Here is a 17657-nt window from a genome sequence, read left to right on the forward strand (position 1 = left end):
TATTGAAAATGGAATGTTTAGAGAAAATCCACATTCCCCTCACACAGCTTTTCCACCCTCTCATATCGGCTCCTCCATGTTTTAAATTACTACCAAGCTCTCAAGAATGCTTAGCCCCAAGCCACTGTTACTCTTACTAGGGAAACATTAATCCCTTTCTCACTGTTAGAAATCCTGAAAGACAAAGGAAGAAGGTTAAATTCTGACTACATGGGAAGAAAAGCTCTATCAAGTGAGAGCGGGACAGTGTTACACTCCTTCATGGTGTGGAGTACTACAAGATTGTTGGCCATTCGTGTCTCTCCATCAGGAAAGGAACATACGCTTGGGGTTGAGCATCCTTTGAGATAACCCTCTTCATGCATAGCTCCAACTGTGGAGGAAAAAAGGAAAAATAATAATCTCTGAGTTGTTATTGCAAGAATATTAGAAAACAAAGGCAGTTATCTGGTCCTGTTAAAATTTTATCTATTTCATTAGGTTTTTTACATATTCCAAATTCAAATTCTGATCGTGCAGAACGCAGCCGGGAGAGCCATCATGGGGCTTCCAAGATTCACCCACGTTTCTTCAACACTCCGTGGCCTGCATTGGCTGCGATCAGTTTCCGGTCACAATTCAAAGTGTTGGTCATGACCTTTAAAGCTCTACATGACATTGGACCAGATTACCTCCGGAACCGCCTGCTACCACCCGAATCCCAGCGACCGATAAGGTCCCACAGAGTTGGCCTTCTCCGGGTCCTGTCGACCAAACAATGTTGTTTGGCGGGCCCCAGGGGAAGAGCCTTCTCTGTGGCAGCCCCGGCACTCTGGAACCAACTCCCCCCGTAGATTAGAACTGCCCCCACCCTCCCTGTCTTTCGTAAACTACTCAAGACTCATTTATACCGCCAGGCATGGGGGAGTTGAGATAGCCCTTCCCCCTAGGCCTTGCACAGAACAGCACTCACATGTATTCATGGTAAAATTGACGTTGACACAACGGGTTTCTTGGCCAAGACAGAGAGTCGGCTGAGCTGACTGGAGGGAATTTCCAAGTCTGGTGTACGATCCAGGACATACCAATCCATTGGGTTTCAATTCCTCGCGTAATGGCACTGTAGGAATCAATCCAAGATTAGCAGACGTATTCATGGCCACCTTCCTATATTCAATCCCAAACCCTTTCACATTCTGGCGTCCAAAATCCCCAGCCAGGACAGGATTACTAATCCAATAGTCTGCAGGTTGAGCTCAACCGGGAATTAAAAAAAAGAGCCGGGGTGGCGCAGCAGGTAGAGTGCTGTACTGCAGGCCACTGAAGCTGACTGTAGATCTGCAGGTCAGCGGCTCAAATCTCATCACCGGCTCAAGGTTGACTCAGCCTTCCATCCTTCCGAGGTGGGTAAAATGAGGACCCGGATTGTGGGGGCAATAGCCTAGCTCTGTTAAAAAAGTGCTATTGCTAACATGTTGTAAGCCGCCCTGAGTCTAAGGAGAAGGGCGGCATAAAAATCGAATAAATAAATAAAAATTGAATAAATAAATAAATGAGGTTGGCACCATCAGACGCATGTTCTAAGGCTCCCCTTCAAAATAGATGTCTCCCCCCGCCCCCGCCCCCAAATAAATAACAAATTTGAAAGGGACCTTGGGGGCCTTCTAGTCCAATGCCCTGCTTAGGCAGGAAAGCTACACCACACGAGACAAATGGTCAAAAACGCCCTCCCAGAGCCTCTGTGTGAGCCAAAAATCAGCTGGTCAGTACACACATGCAAATTGGAGCTGTGTTAGGGCAGCGGCAGATATAGAAACATAGAAACATAGAAGATTGACGGCAGAAAAAGACCTCATGGTCCATCTAGTCTGCCCTTATACTATTTCCCGTATTTTATCTTAGGATGAATCTACGTTTATCCCAGGCATGTTTAAATTCAGTGACTGTGGATTTATCAACCACGTCTGCTGGAAGTTTGTTCCAAGCATCTACTCCTCTTTCGGTCAAATAATATTTTCTCGTGCTGCTTCTGATCTTTCCCCCAACTAACCTCAGATTGTGTCCCCTTGTTCTTGGGTTCACTTTCCTATTAAAAACACTTCCCTCCTGAACCTTATTTAACCCTTTCACATATTTAAATGTTTCAATCATGTCCCCCCCTTTTCCTTCTGTCCTCCAGACTATACAGATTGAGTTCATGAAGTCTTTCCTGATACGTTTTATGCTTAAGACCTTCCACCATTTTTATAGCCCGTCTTTGGACCCGTTCAATTTTATCAATCTCTTTTTGTGGGTGTGCCGCTTTTGGCACCCGCGCCATAGGTTCGCCATCACTGCACTATACCATTTCACACAAATGGCTGTACAGTCTCTTCTTTAAAAGTCTCCAGTGTTGGAGAACCCACAACTTCTGGAGGCAAACCATTCCACTGACTGATTGTTCTCATTGCCAGGAAATTTATCCTTAATTCTATCTCCTTGCTTCTTATCCTGCCTTCAAATGCTTTGGGAAATAAGTTGACTCACTATTCTTTGTGGTTGTCCCAGAAAGGGAACACTGCTATCATGTCACTCCTAGTCCTTCTTTTTACTAGACTTGCTATTTGCAAAGTTGGAATAGAATGGAATAACAGAGTTGGAAGGGACCTTGGGGGTCATCTAGTCCAACCCCCTGCTTAGGCAGGAAACCCTACACCACTTCAAACAAATGTACGGTCGGCGGCTTAAACCGCCAGCCGAAATTGCCCACGGAGCTGGGCGACGCTGCTGCCGGCTCTTTGGAGCCCCGAACTTCCGGTTTCCGGCGAAACCGGAAGTTCGGCTTTTGGCACCGCGCCAAGGTTGCGCGCTGCATGCAGGGCTGGGGGGGAGGTCCTGGAGCACCCTAATTAAGGGCGTTCTGAGCCGGACCTCCCCCTTGCCCTGCTGCAATCCCAAAGCGAACGCCCGCCCGCCCTCCGCTATCAACAGTGGGCTGAATAGTAATTTTTTGCGGCTTCCCCTTTAGAGGAGGCCGTTTTTCCGCCTATTCTACACTGACGGTAAGGATGGACTGGTTAGGGGGTGCGGCACACATAGTAATAGAATTAGGCTTCCCTTTGGTCACTAGGGTTTGGCAGGTTAGGGGCGGAAATGGGCAGTAGCAGCAACTGCGCATGCTCCTTTGGGCATCTTTGAAAGGTGATGGACCGCCTCTCTCCAGGAACTAGAGGTTATCACAACGTCGGGGATTAGAGAGAGGATGCCCATGGGACTCACTGGATCCAATTTCCCTTGGGGGATTGGAGGGTGAGCTCCTCCCACACGCCAAGGGGCATGGCTTAGATCCAGGTGAATGTAGCTACCTTCACCTGGTTCAGCAAGGAATTTTTGCCCAATGTTGCCAAGGAAGGTTATGGCAGGAATTTCCGCCCTATTAGTCTTTGGCCTCTGCAGGTCTTTAGTTTACAGTTGAATTTGAATATTTAAATTTACGTATTTAAAGTTACGTTATTCAAATTTATGTTAATTTAATAAAGTGACCCTTTATTTACTCCATACATATCTCAGCGTCTTTACTCCACTTCTGGGGCAAATAGTTATCCAACATCTTCTTTAAAACTTCCAGTGTTGGAGCATTCACAACTTCTGGAGGCAAGCTGCTCCATTGATTAACTGTTCTAACCATCAGATAGTTTCTGCTTAGTTCTAAGTTGCTTCTCTTATCCCTATGATCATGCAATCATGCAGCATCCCTATGATCATGTTGGTTCGCTCAACTAATGAAATGTCATTAACCCATCAGTTTTTAAAGAAGAGATTAGATAACCATTTGTCTGAAATGATACGACTTTCTGCTTGAGAAGGGGGTTGGACTAGAGCAGTGTTTTTCAATCAGTGTGCCATGGCACACTAGTGTGCCGCGAGACATGGTCAGGTGTGGCGCGAAGCTCAGAGAGAGAAAGAAAACAAGAGAGAGAGAAAGAAAGAAAGAGAGAGAGAGAAAGAAGAGAGAGAAAGAAAGAGAAAGAAAGAGCAAGAGAGAGAGAAAGCAAGCAAGAAAGAGAGAGAGAGAGAAAGAAAACAAGAGAAAGAAAGAGAGAGAGAGAAAGAGAAAAAGAAAGAACAAGAGAGAGAGAGAGAGAAAGAAAGAAAGCAAGAGAGAGGAAGAGAACAAGAGAGAAAGCAAGGGAGAGAGCAAGAGAGAGAAAGAAAGAGAGAAAGAGAGAGAGAGAGAAAGAGAGGGAGGGAAGGTGGGAGAGAGAAAGACATAGAGGGAAGTAGGGAGGGAGAGAGAAAGAGAGCAAAAAAGAGGAAGGAAGGAAGAGAGAAAGAAAGAGGGATAGAGAAAGAGAGAGAAAGAGAGAGAAAGAGAGGGAGGGAGGGAGAGAGAATTTTTTGTCCAAACTTTTTTTAGCCACCCACCCCCCCATCTCCACTCAATGTGCCCCATGGTTTTGTAAATGTAAAAAATGTGCCGCGGCTCAAAAAAGGTTGAAAATCACCGGACTAGAGGACCTGCAAGGTCCCTTCCAACTCTGTTATTCTGTTATTTCTCACCCTCTCACCCCCTGAAGTTTGCTGCTCCGTTGAAACTTTACATCTCCCTTGAGGCTCGCGTGGTGGCGCTGTTTCTTCCTGATTAAGCTGGGTGGAATTTTCTCCCCTGGCTTCCTCACTCCCTGCCCAAAGTTTTACCTTCTCTGCCTTATGCAGAGAAACATTGAATTGAATTACTTACAAGGGAGAGGCAGGGCATTGCAGCCCTCTGACTGGCAACAGAAAAGGCTCATTTGAGAATATTTCCCCTGCGTGGAGGTGACACCATAAACGCCATCATTACATTCCATAGCTTTTGCACAAGACTTAGCTGTGTAGCTGAGTGTAGGGCTGGCTGTGAAACAGAGATGAAATGCAGGGATTTAGAAAAAAAGAAAATACCGGTAAATAACGGCAAGGTTTAAGAAAGATCGTGCTCAATTAAATATTTCATTTGAAATCCCTTGTAACTAATATATGTTGGCAGGTTGAGATTAGATTAGATTATATTTATTGGATTTATATGCCGCCCCTCTCCGCAGACTCGGGGCAGCTCACAACAATGGTAAAAAAACAATACATGGTAACAAATCTAATATTTAGCAATCTAAATTACAGTTTTAGGTTTAAAAAATTCAAAAGAAACCCCAATATATAAAAAAACAAGCACACAATCGAATCATACACGGAAACTACGTAGGCAAGGGGGAGATGTTTCAATTCCCCCATGCCTGACAGCAGAAGTGGGTTTTAAGGAGTTTACGAAAGGCAAGGAGGGTGGGGGAAATCCTAATCTCTGGGGGGAGCTGGTTCCAGAGGGTCGGAGCCACCACAGAGAAGGCTCTTCCCCTGGGTCCCGCCAGACAACATTGTTTAGTCGTCGGGACCCGGAGAAGACCCACTCTGTGGGACCTAACCGGTCGCTGGGATTCGTGCGGCAGAAGGCGGTCCCGGAGATATTCTGGTCCGATGCCATGAAGGGCCTTTATAGGTCATAACCAACACTTTGAATTGTGACCGGAAACCGATCGGCAACCAGTGCAGACTGCGGAGTGTTGGAGTAACATGGGCATACTTAGAGAAGCCCATGATTGCTCTCGCAGCTGCATTCTGCACGATCTGAGAAAGATTATATGGTTTTCCTTAATAGGAGAAAGAGCGCAGAAACAGGAATTGTTTTGCCAATTGGTTTCCGCAATTCGGTGTTGGTAATGACCTACAAAGCTCTACATGGTATCGAGCCAGATTACTTGTGGGACCACCTTCTGCCGTATGAATCCCAGCGACCAGTTGGATCCCATAGAGCTGGGCTTCTCCTGTCGCCTGGCAGGGCCTAGGCGAAGAGCCTTCTCTGTGGGGGCCCCAGCCCTCTGGAATCAGCTCCCCCCAGAGATTTGCACTGCCCCCACCCTCCCTGTCTTTCACAAGAGTCTTAAGACTCACTTATGTCTCCAGGCTTGGGGTAATTAGATCTCGGCCCCCTGGCCAATAAATGTGCTATATGGCTGCGATTTGAATTTATTTGATTGATTTTTAATATATCGGTTTTTAGCTTATGTAGTTTTTAATTAATTAGATTTGTCTTTGTATTTACTGTTTTATATTATATGCTGTGAGCCACCCAGAGTCTTCGGAGAGGGGCGGCATACAAATCTAAATAATAATAATAATAATAATAATAATAATAATAATAATAATAATAATATAATATAATATAATATAATATAATATAATATAATATAATATAATATAATATAATATAATATAATATAATATAATATAATATAATATAATATAATATAATATAATATAATATAATATAATATAATATAATATAATATAATATAATATAATATAATATAATATAATATAATATAATATAATATAATATAATATAATATAATATAATATAATATAATATAATATAATATAATATAATAAATTATTATTATTATTATTATTATTATTATTATTATTATTATTATTATTAATTACACTTGTATGCCGCCCCTCTCCGGAGACCCGGGGCGGTTGTGGCTGTTACAAAGCTATACCAACAGCCAGAGTCTGCGGAGAGGGGCGGCATACAAATCTGATTAATAAAAAAAATAAAATAAAATGTGGGCATTATATGCATAAAATTACATAGTTTCATTATACATATCATATCATATCATAACTTATCATAATATAATAATATAATATAATGGGTTGCTCCCGGTCTGGGATGCTTTTGCACAGAAGTTGTTTTTTTGGGTTTTTTAAAAGAAATTTTTTATTTACAAATAGACATATAACAAACAAAGAACATTTAAAAACAGTGGATGTTACGTGACAAGTCAGCTTACATTTCTCATGATATTCATTAATACTTATTTTCTATACAGTTTCTAAACGTCCTTTCAAATAGGTCTTTCCTTCTTTCTCCCTTTTTTCTTCCCCCCCAATATTTAAGCTTCTATTTCTTTCTCTATAATCATTACATCTTTTATTTTAACTATCTATTTTGAATGTTTGTATTTTGCACAGAAGTGTTGTGTGAGCATGCACACGAACTGGTGGCAAACGTATTGAGTTAATCTTGACAGGTGAACTTCTGGAAACTATTCTGTCCAGTTAAATCATCTCTTTCACTCTCTTACCACTTTCCCCCCAATGTTGTCCACGTACGATAGAGCAACAGAAAACAATATTTTTGCCAACACAACATTTCTAGTAAACATAATGTCAGAATATGTTGACATTAGTTGAAATCGATGGTGAGATCCACCATCAAGAAAACTGATTTATTTCTTGATGCTTGAGATAACTGATGGTAATATGGATTGTCAGTTAAACTGAAAAGATATTCCACTTACTCAAAGTAGTAAGGAGAGTCATAGAAAGGCAATGCGTTTGGTCTTGTTCACACTCCATCAATATCATATCCTCGTTTCTACATTCTCCTCTCGTGGCCATACAGGTCTGGCATTTTAGAGATGTGACTGCAGAGGAGAGAAGCAAAATGGTTGTTATTATTATTATTATTATTATTATTATTATTATTATTATTATGTCAGTACAACACAGCAAATGAGATCACTATGCTGGGTTTCGTATTTCATTACCAGTCAGGCGCTTCCCAAGCACCTAGGACTGCGTGATGTAGCGGCGAATTATGTTTGCCGATCCCAGTAAAGCGGCCTTTTGCAATTGACAGATGGAGATTTTGTCAATTCCGATGGTTTTCAAATGTCCGCTGAGATCCTTTGGCACTGCGCCCAGCGTGCCAAGTACCACTGGGGCCACTTTCACTGGCTTATGCCAGAGTCGTTGCAGCTCGATTTTTAGATCTTCGTATTTCACTAATTTCTCTAGCTGCTTCTCCTCAATTCTGCTGTCTCCTGGGATTGCGAGGTCGATGATCCATACTTTCTTTTTCTCCATGATCACAATGTCTGGTGTGTTATGCTTCAGAATTCGGTCAGTCTGAAGTCAGAAATCCCACAGTAGTTTTGCTATTTTATTATTATTATTATTATTATTATTATTATTATTATTATTATTATTATTATACATGCAGCGAGCCAACCAAGTTGTGCAACGGGTATTTCGAAAACGTTTGTAGACTTCAAAAATAATAACCCTTTTTTTTCTAGGTGGTGTCTCCTAAGTCATTTCTACCAAATGTTTCAAACTTAGAAGTTTAGAGATCGGGAAAAAAGGGATATCAGAAATTAGCTCGGCTCTTACATGGGAATCTTTCATTCAATTCTTTAAATGAGATTCTCTGCTAAACACTTATTTCTATTATTGATTGACATCAGCCTTGCAAACAAGTTGAATTGGTGCCAGCATGTTAACAGCCAATACAGGTTATCCTGAGATTATCATGGTTTATAATCTATGCCATTTGTTTTAGTGTTTTGGTTGAAAACATTGAATTAGGAGGTGAGAAACTCTGCATTCTAGTTTTGCTTTAGGCAAAATATCAGCTTGGGGGACTTTGAACCAGTCACTCCTTTGCATAAGATGAAGGTGTGGCAAGAAAGACGTATGGCATGTTCAAAATATGGCCAAGAAAATAGCTGACTTCTTCCTGCTGGCACCAGGGATGAAGGCTGACTCCAAAGTTCAACCCTTAGCCTCCTGCCCATCCCACAACTATCTAGTTGCTGATTCACCTCCTCGTTCATTTATTGAGAGACTGGTTTTAAAAAGCTAAAACAAGTAGAGCGTCAGAGTTCCAACTGATGCCCTAATGAAATCATGAGCCTCAAGCCAAGCTTTAAGGTAAATCAATTTTTTTATTAGTAGCATTATAAGAACATAAGAACATAAGAAGGGCCGTACTGAATCAGGCCAAAGCCCATCAAGTCCAGCATTCTGTGTCACACAGTGGCCCACCAATTGTCCATGGGGATCTTGAGCAGGAAGAGAAGACAAAACCCTCCCTTTCCCTTGACCCCCAACAAATGGTACTCAAGGGAACCCTGCCTGCCTCAACCAACATAGAGGCGGCACATGGACATCCGTTTCTATAACCACTAATACACTTGGCATCCATGAATCTGTCTAATCCTGCCTTGAAGCTATCAAGGCTGACAGCTGTCACGACCTCTTCTGAAAGTGAATTCCATAAACCAATGACCCTCTACGTGAAGAAATATTTCCTTTTATTTGTCCTCACTTTCTTACCTATGAGCTTTAGGGAGGGCCCCCTTGTCTTAGTATTGTGTGATAGAGAAAAGAATTTTCCTCTATCCACCTTTTCTATCCCATGCATGATTTTATACATTTCGATCAAGTCACCCCTTAAACGCCGTCTTTCAAGGCTGAAGAGAACAAGGCGTTGCAACCTGGTTTCATAAGGGATAACTGTTGGCACAGACCAAGTGAAGCCAACTCTGACCTCACTTAATTTGTGCTTTGGCTCTGACGCTGTTTCCCCCTCCTCACAAGGTGTGTCATCAGTCACATTCCCCAACAAAGCAATTTTATGGGTTGTGGAACTCACTCCCTCGGGCCACTGTGGATCTCCTTGGAGATGGCCTTGACCTTTGCCGGCTGAAATGTGCTTTGTTTTGACTCTTTATTATTTATTTATTTATTAATCAGATTTGTATGCCGCCCCTTTCCGCAGACTCGGGGCGGCTAACAGCAACAATAATACAATGTAAACAAATCTAATATTTAAGTTAATTGAAAACCCCAATTTAGAAACCAATCATACATACTAACATGCCAGGCATAAATTTTATAAGCCTAGGGGGAGGGAAAGTCTCAATTCCCCCATGCCTGACGACAGAGGTGGGTTTTAAGGAGCTTACGAAAGGCAAGGAGGGTGGGGGCAACTCTGATATCTGGGGGGTGTTGGTTCCAAAGGGTCGGGGCCGCCACAGAGAAGGCTCTTCCCCTGGGTCCCACCAAATGACATTGTTTAGTTGACGGGACCCGGAGAAGGCCAACTGTGGGACCTAACTGGTCGCTGGGATTCATGCAGCAGAAGGCGGTCCCGGAGATATTCTGGTCCGGTGCCATGAAGGGCTTTATAGGTCATAACCAACACTTTGAATTGTGACCGGCAACTGATCAGCAACCAATGCAGACTGCGGAGTGTTGGTGTGACATGGGCGTATTTAGGAAAGCCCATGATTGCTCTCGCAGCTGCATTCTGCACGATCTGAAGTTTCCGAACACTTTTCAAAAGTAGCCCCATGTAGAGAGCGTTACAGTAGTCGAGCCTCGAGGTGATGAAGGCATGAGTGACTGTGAGCAGTGACTCCCGGTCCAAATAGGGTCGCAACTGGTGCACCAGGTGAACCTGGGCAAACGCCCCCCTCGCCACAGCTGAAAGATGTTTCTCTGGCTCTTTATCTATGTAAGAAGCCTCCCTTTACCAACTCTCTAGAACTTCAGTGTTGGATAGCAATACTCACCACCTGTCAGTAAGACCGAGGAGATGAGACAGAAGAAGACAACAAGACCAGCAGCCATTGTATCTGCAGAGTGACTCCAGTGCTGTCCTGAAACCAACAAGTGAATGTACTGGAATTTATAGTAATTGGACCGTGGTTCCCTTGTAGGAGGTTTTGTCGCAATTCCCTCCAGTGGGTGGAATGGAAGACATGAGTGATGACCAAATCCCACACGAAGTAGAGTAATAACTATTTGCAAAATGAAATGGAGAAAGGAGCAACGCCAATGGAGAACTGACAAGTTTATTTATTTATTCAATTTCTATGCCGCCCAATCACGAAGGACTAAGTTGGTTGAGACTTGTTGGGATCATCCAGTAACTCTGCTATTTTTTCTAAGTTAATCAAAGATTGATTCCTATCATACATACGGGATTGAAGAGGATATAGATCAGGGGTGTCAAACTCAAAGCCCATGGGCCGAATCTGGCCTGCTGGATGCTCAAATCTAACCTGCGGAGCCGGCCTGTAAATATCAAAGAACCAGCTTGCAATGTGTCTGCTGGCCAAAATGGACCATGTTGGGGATATGTGTGGCCCCCTGGAAACCTATTTTTGTCCTCTCCAGCTTCCAGCAGCACTTTGCTGGCTGAAACCAGGTGGCGAAAGGCCATGACTTAGTGACTGAACAACAGCAACCACCAAAACAAGTGTTCTGTCGAGCTCTCTGGTAGAATCCTCCCGAAAATTCACAGATACAAATTTCAGACACACACACGTTTGAAAATTCAAAACAATGTTCTTTATACCGAAAATTCACCTAAACCAAGCCCTCTTTTTGTATCGCAAAGAGCACTCGTCTCCAACCAAACTGGTAATTTGTACAAGTCCCTTATCAGTTCTGTGATACTTAGCTTGCAGCTGTGAGGCAATTCACAGTCCTTCTTCTTTCACCAAGTGAAACACACTTTGCTCTGGTTTAGTTTCGAAGCGGGGGAAAATCAGCACACAAAGGTCGAAGTCAGCAAAGCAGGCACGAAACACAACGATCAGATAATCCTCCACAATGGCCAAACCCACAGGCTGCTATTTATAGCAGCCTCACTAATGACCACAGCCCCACCCAACCACAGGTGGCCTCGTTTTCTTTGATAATAATCTCTCAGTTGTTGCTGCCTATGCATCGCTCTCCGCATGCGTGGCTGTATCATTAACTCTTGTTCCGAATCCAAGGAGGAGCGAGACAATTGATCTACTTCTGAGCTGTCTGCCACACTCTCCTCCTCCCTGTCACTCATGTCTTCTTGGTCAGAGGAGCCTTCATCAGCAGATTCCACTGGGAGAAAAACAGGCCTGCGGCATTTGGATGTCTCCCCCACATCCACAGTCCTTGGGGCAGGAGCCACGTCAGTGCTAACCACAACAACAAGTGAACGTGCAAAGGCCTCATTTGTGTAGCAAATTAGCAGATAAGGGAGGAAACAAGACTCCTGAATTTTGAATAATTTGGAAAAAGTTGTGTCAGGCCTACTAGGTAAATCAGATAGGAACACAACTAGACGAACTAATTTTACCTTATTATAAAGCTACATTTCATTTCATTTATTGGATTTATATCCCACCCTTCTCTGAGGACTCCGGGCGGCTTACAACATGTGAAAAAAACCCCCAATACAATTCTGAAATCCAATAATAACTAAAACAAACAGTCTAAAACCCCAATTTTAAATAAAAACAATCATTTTCAATTCACCCACATACTTTCCATTCAATATACATTCATCCATAGGCAGGAGATAATAATAATAATAATAATAATAATAATAATAATAATAATAATAATAATTTATTGGATTTGTATGCCGCCCTTCTCCGCAGACTCGGGGCGGCTAACAACAATAATATACACAACATGTACAATCCAATAATAAAAACAACTAAAAACCCCTATTATAAAAACCAAACATACACACAAACATACCATGCATAACTTGTAATGGCCTAGGGGGAAGAGCTATCTCAACTCCCCCATGCCTGGTGGTATAAATGAGTCTTGAGTAGTTTACGAAAGACAGGGAGGGTTCTAATCTCCGGGGGGAGTTGGTTCCAGAGGGCCGGGGCCGTCACAGAGAAGGTGATGATGATTAGCGTCTCCAGGTCTGTCGCCACAGATGCGTCTTTAAATTCTGACAGAAGCCAAGGAGGGTGGTGGCAATATGAATCTCCAGGGGGAGCTGGGCCACCACAGAGAAGGCTCTTCCCCTAGTGACATTGTCTAATTTTTGTGATAAGATTAATTTTTAAAACTCCTCCGTCAACTAGACCAGTGTTTTTCAACCAGTGTGCCGCGGCACACTAGTGTGCCGTGAGATATGGTCAGGTGTGCCGCGAAGCTCAGAGAGAGAATGAAAGAAAGAAAGAGATAGAGAGAAAGAGCAAGAGAGAGAGAGAAAGAAAACAGAGAGAGAGAGAAAGAGAGAGAGAGGGAAATAAAGCAAGAGAGAGAGAGAAAGCAAGAGAGGGAAAAAGAAAGAGAACGAGAGAGAGAGAAAGAAAGGAAGAGAGAGAGAAAGAGAACAAGAGAGAAAGAGAAAGAGAGAGAGAGAGAGAGAGAGGGAGGGAAGGTGGGAGAGAGAAAGACATAGAGGGAGGTAGGGAGGGAAAGAGAAAGAGCAAAAAAGAGGAAGGAAGGAAGAGAGAAAGAAAGAGGGAAGGAGAGAGAGAAAAAAAGAGAAAGAGAGAGAAAGAGGGAGGGAGAGAGAAATAGAGCGAAAGGGAGGAAGAAAGAAAGAGAGAATTCTTTTGTCCAAACTTTTTTTAGCCGCCCCCCCCATCCCCACTCAATGTGCCTCATGGTTTTGTAAATGTAAAAAATGTGCCGCGGCTCAAAAAAGGTTGAAAATCACTGAACTAGACAATGTCACTACTTCCCCTAGCAACATTGTCTAGTTCAGTGTTTCCCAACTTTGGCAACTTGAAGCTATTTGGACTTCAACTCCCAGAATTCCCCAGCCAGCATCCGCTGGCTGGGGAATTCTGGGAATTGAAGTCCAGATATCTTCAAGTTACCAAGGTTGGGAAACACTGGTCTAGTTGACGGGACATGGAGAAGGCCGACTCTGTGGGATCAGACTGGTCACTGGGGTTCAGGAGGCAGGAGGCAGTGTCATAAATAATCTTGCCGGCATCATAACCGAAATCTTGCAGGTCCGAAAGTACAATTGTCCCCATCCTTTTTTATAGCCCAAGAGATTAGAGAGTTTCTCTTGTGATTTTCTTGTCTCGCCCATATCTATATGCAGACTATGCTGTGTCTTGTTTGACCAACCCCTCGGTAGAATCTCTGCACCCAGTCTCTCTTTCCCATTCAAATTATAGAAGGCACTTTAACAAATACAGTGATACCTTGTCTTACAAACTTAATTGGTTACGGGACGAGGTTCTTAAGGTGAAAGGTTTGTAAGACGAAACAATGTTTCCCATAGGAATCAATGGAAAAGCGATTAATGTGTGCAAGCCCAAAACTCACCCCTTTTACCAGCCGAAGCGCCCATTTTTGCGCTGCTGGGATTCCCTTGAGGTTCCCCTCCATAGGAAACCCCATCTACAGACTTCTGTGTTTTTGCGATGCTGCAGGGGAATCCCAGCATCGCAAAAACGAGCACTTCGCTGGCAACGGAAGTCCGGAGGTGGAGTTTCCCAGCGAAGGGAGCCTCAGTGAAATCGCAGCATCGCAAAAACACTGAAGTCCTCGAAACCCCACCTCCGGACCTCTGTGTTTTTGCGATGCTGCAATTTACCTGAGGTTCCCCTCACTGGGAAACCCCACCTTCGGACTTCTGTTGCCAGCGAAGCACCCGTTTTTGCATTATTGGGATTCCCCTGCAGCATCACAAAAACACGGAAGTCCAGAGGTGGGTTTTCCCATGGAGGGGAGCCTCAGGGGAATCCCAGCAGTGCAAAAACAGGTGTTTCGCTGGCAATGGAAGACCAGAGGTGGGGCATCCCAGCGGCGGCGGTGGATTTGTTAGGTGAAAATAGTTTGTAAGAAGAGGCAAAAAATTCTTAAACCCCAGGTTTGTATCTTGAAAAGTTTGTATGCCGAGGCGTGTGTAAGACGAGGTATCACTGTATTACCTAAAAAGGTGATGGAATGTACACCTGTAGGAGCAGTGGGGGAGACTTTTGGCAACACAAAACTTTCCCACGAAGAGGCCCATCTTAAGGGACTGTGCAATCCCAAACTGGGGGGAGGTTCATGGTAATCACACCCTAGAATCTCTCAAGAAGATGTATCGAGTAGGTAAGCGATTTACAACTTTACTTTGGTAAGATTCTGTCCATTAGTCTGTAAGTAATCAGACTTGCTTGGATCTTGTTGTTGCATCCCTGCCTTGGGCTTGACCAATGCTACAGTATAGACATGTCTTCTCATGCCTAGCAATAGACAAAGAGCTCTTCGTATTTTGGAGGTTCTTTTTTTAATAAATTTTATTTACAATTATAAATACAGAAAGAAAGAAAAAGACAATACAAAACACAATACATCAAAAACACATAATAAAATGTAGGCGAGTACAAGGCCAGTCTATGTATTCTTCCAAAACTGTATACAGTGATACCTCGTCTTACAAACCCCTCGTCATACAAACTTTTCGAGATACTTGGAAGTAGTAGATCCTTGGAACAAACCTCCAGCAGACGTGGTTGGTAAATCCACAGTAACTGAATTTTACATGCCTCGGATAAACATAGATCCATCCTAAGATAAAATACAGGAAATAGTATAAGGGCAGACTAGATGGATCATGAGGTCTTTTTCTGCCATCAGTCTTCTATGTTTCTATGTTTCTATACAAACCCAGGGTTTAAGATTTTTTTTTGCCTCTTCTTCCAAACTATTTTCACCTTACAAGCCCAAGCTGCCGCCACTGGGATGCCCCACCTCCGAACTTCCGTTGCCAGCGAAGCACCCATTTTTGCGCTGCTGGGATTCCCCTGCAGCATCACAAAAACACGGAAGTCTGGAGATGGGGTTTCCGATGGAGGGGAGCCTCGGGGGAATCCCAGCAGCGCAAAAACGGGCGCTTCGGCTGACAAAAGGGGTGAGTTTTGGGCTTGCACGCATTAATCGTTTTTCCATTGATTCCTATGGGAAACATTGTTTTGTCTTACAAACTTTTCACCTTACAAACCTCATCCTGGAACCAATTAAGTTCGTAAGATGAAGTATCACTGTATTTTCTTTAGCCCAGTTATAGTTAGTGTCAGAAATCAATTTATCTCTTTTAGATAACGCAAAAACAAAAAGTAGAAGCAAAACATATAAGTAACATGGAAAACAAATAATAGTCTAACTTGATAGTTTATCTTTATCTTATTTGCTCTATTAAGCTTTCATCAGGTATAATTTTTTTACATACTTAAGTGTTCACAAAGTACTTAGCAAGAATTTTTTCTATTTTCTAACCAGTGGTAGAGTAAATTCCAACAATCATAAAATTGTGATTCTTTGCCTTGGATTTCAAGGGTCAATTTAGACATTTCTGCGCATTGAGTGATTTTTTTCCTAAAACTAACTCTTCTTGTGGGATTTCTTCTTTTTTCCATGTTTGGGCAAAAGCTAGTCTTTATTTTATTTATTTGTTTGTTTGTTTGTTTGTTTGTTTGTTTATTTGATTTGTATGCCGCCCCTCTCTGAAGACTCGGGGCGGCTAACAGCAATAATAAGACAGCATATAATAATAATAATCCAATACTAAAAACAATTAAAAACCCATTATAATAAAAACCAAACAGAAATACAGACATACCATGCCGCACTGGTGATATGAATAATCAGATAAATGTAATTTTGATTAAACTGTTGGTGAATAATCCCTAATAAGAAGCATTGTGGAGTTTTTTCTAGATTTATCTCTAAAATTTCATCAATCCACGTCCCAATTTTTTTCCAGAAAAAAAAGCTCTCCTTATTGTGGTCACTCTCCTTATTTGGCCACGAATCTCTAGGGAGGGGGAAGCCCAGTATTCAGATTAGCATACAGTTGGGGCAAAATGCATTGGTGCAGGCAGAATGGACCATGAATGGACCATGGAATCCAGGAAGTGATCACCTTGGCGTCCTTAGCAACCTGCCGGTGACGTCAAAGCTCCACCCCTGGAATCTCTTCGTGGGAGGGATTCCCCGTTTGGGTTCAAGTTCGGGTTCGGTTCAGGTTCGGCTGAATTTTGCGTTAAGTTCGGCCGAACTTGCCAAACCCGAACACCGTTGGGTTCGCCCATCACTACTCTCTTGTAATATGTCCAGAGAGAATGGTAGGAGGTATCCCAAAAGAAAAGTGGCTAAGAGGATAGCTGTATTGAGCTAAAAATGGATGACACCAGAGGAGGGAATGACCAGGCTATTAAAGCTATCTTCTCGCATGTGTTCAAACAGTGTTGGGTTCCACTTCACCACCATTTTGCATCATGTGTGTGTCCCCTTTTGCAATTTCGCTTCTGCACATACTCAGTGTTGTGGTTAGCTCTGGCCCAGCTCCTGCCCCAAGGACTGTGGATGTGGGGGAGACATCCACATGCTGCAGGCCTGTTTTGCCCCCGGTGGAATCTACTGATGAAGGCTCCTCTGACCAAGAAGACATGAGTGACAGGGAGGAGGAGAGTGTGGCAGACAGCTCAGAAGGAGATCAATTCTCTAGCTCCTCCTTGGATTCAGAACAAGAGTTAATGATACAGCCACGCATGCGGAGAGCGATGCATAGGCAGCAACAATTGAGAGATTATTATCAAAGAAAATTAGGCCACCTGTGGTTGGGTGGGGCTGTGGTCATTAGTGAGGCTGCTATAAATAGCAGCCTGTGGGTTTGGCCATTGTGGAGGATTATCTGATCGTTGTGTTTTGTGACTGCTTTACTGACTTTGACCTTTGTGTGCTGATTTTTCCCAGCTTTGAAACTAAACCAGAGCAAAGGGTGTTTCACTTTGTGAAAGAAGAAGGACTGTGAATTGCCTCACAGCTGCAAGCTAAGTATCACAGAACTGATAAGGGACTTGTACAAATTACCAGTTTGGTTGGAGACCAGTGCTCTTTGCTATACCAAAAGAGGGCTTGGTTTAAGTGAATTTTCATCATAAAGAACATTGTTTTGAATTTTCAAACGTGTGTGTGTGTCTGAAATTTGTACCTGTGAATTTTGGGGAGGATTCTACCAGAGAGCCCGACAGAACACTCAGTATCCCGATATAGCCTGAAACACAACT

The 17657-nt window shown here is 43.0% G+C and overlaps 1 protein-coding gene across 1 annotated transcript; it reads right to left on the reverse strand.

The window, feature by feature from the left end:
• Positions 1–76: 76 nt before the first annotated feature.
• LOC139174551 (phospholipase A2 inhibitor and Ly6/PLAUR domain-containing protein-like) lies at positions 77–15135 on the reverse strand. Its single transcript, XM_070764997.1, has 5 exons — positions 15087–15135; positions 7356–7481; positions 4700–4852; positions 953–1099; positions 77–373 (listed from the first exon to the last, which is right to left on the reverse strand). Exons 2-5 carry the CDS (start codon positions 7453–7455, stop codon positions 207–209), a joined length of 567 nt encoding a protein of 188 aa, XP_070621098.1. The 5' UTR covers positions 7456–7481; positions 15087–15135; the 3' UTR covers positions 77–206.
• Positions 15136–17657: the final 2522 nt, after the last annotated feature.

Source organism: Erythrolamprus reginae, chromosome 11 (assembly GCF_031021105.1).
Source record: "Erythrolamprus reginae isolate rEryReg1 chromosome 11, rEryReg1.hap1, whole genome shotgun sequence".
Classification (NCBI taxonomy): domain Eukaryota; kingdom Metazoa; phylum Chordata; class Lepidosauria; order Squamata; family Dipsadidae; genus Erythrolamprus; species Erythrolamprus reginae.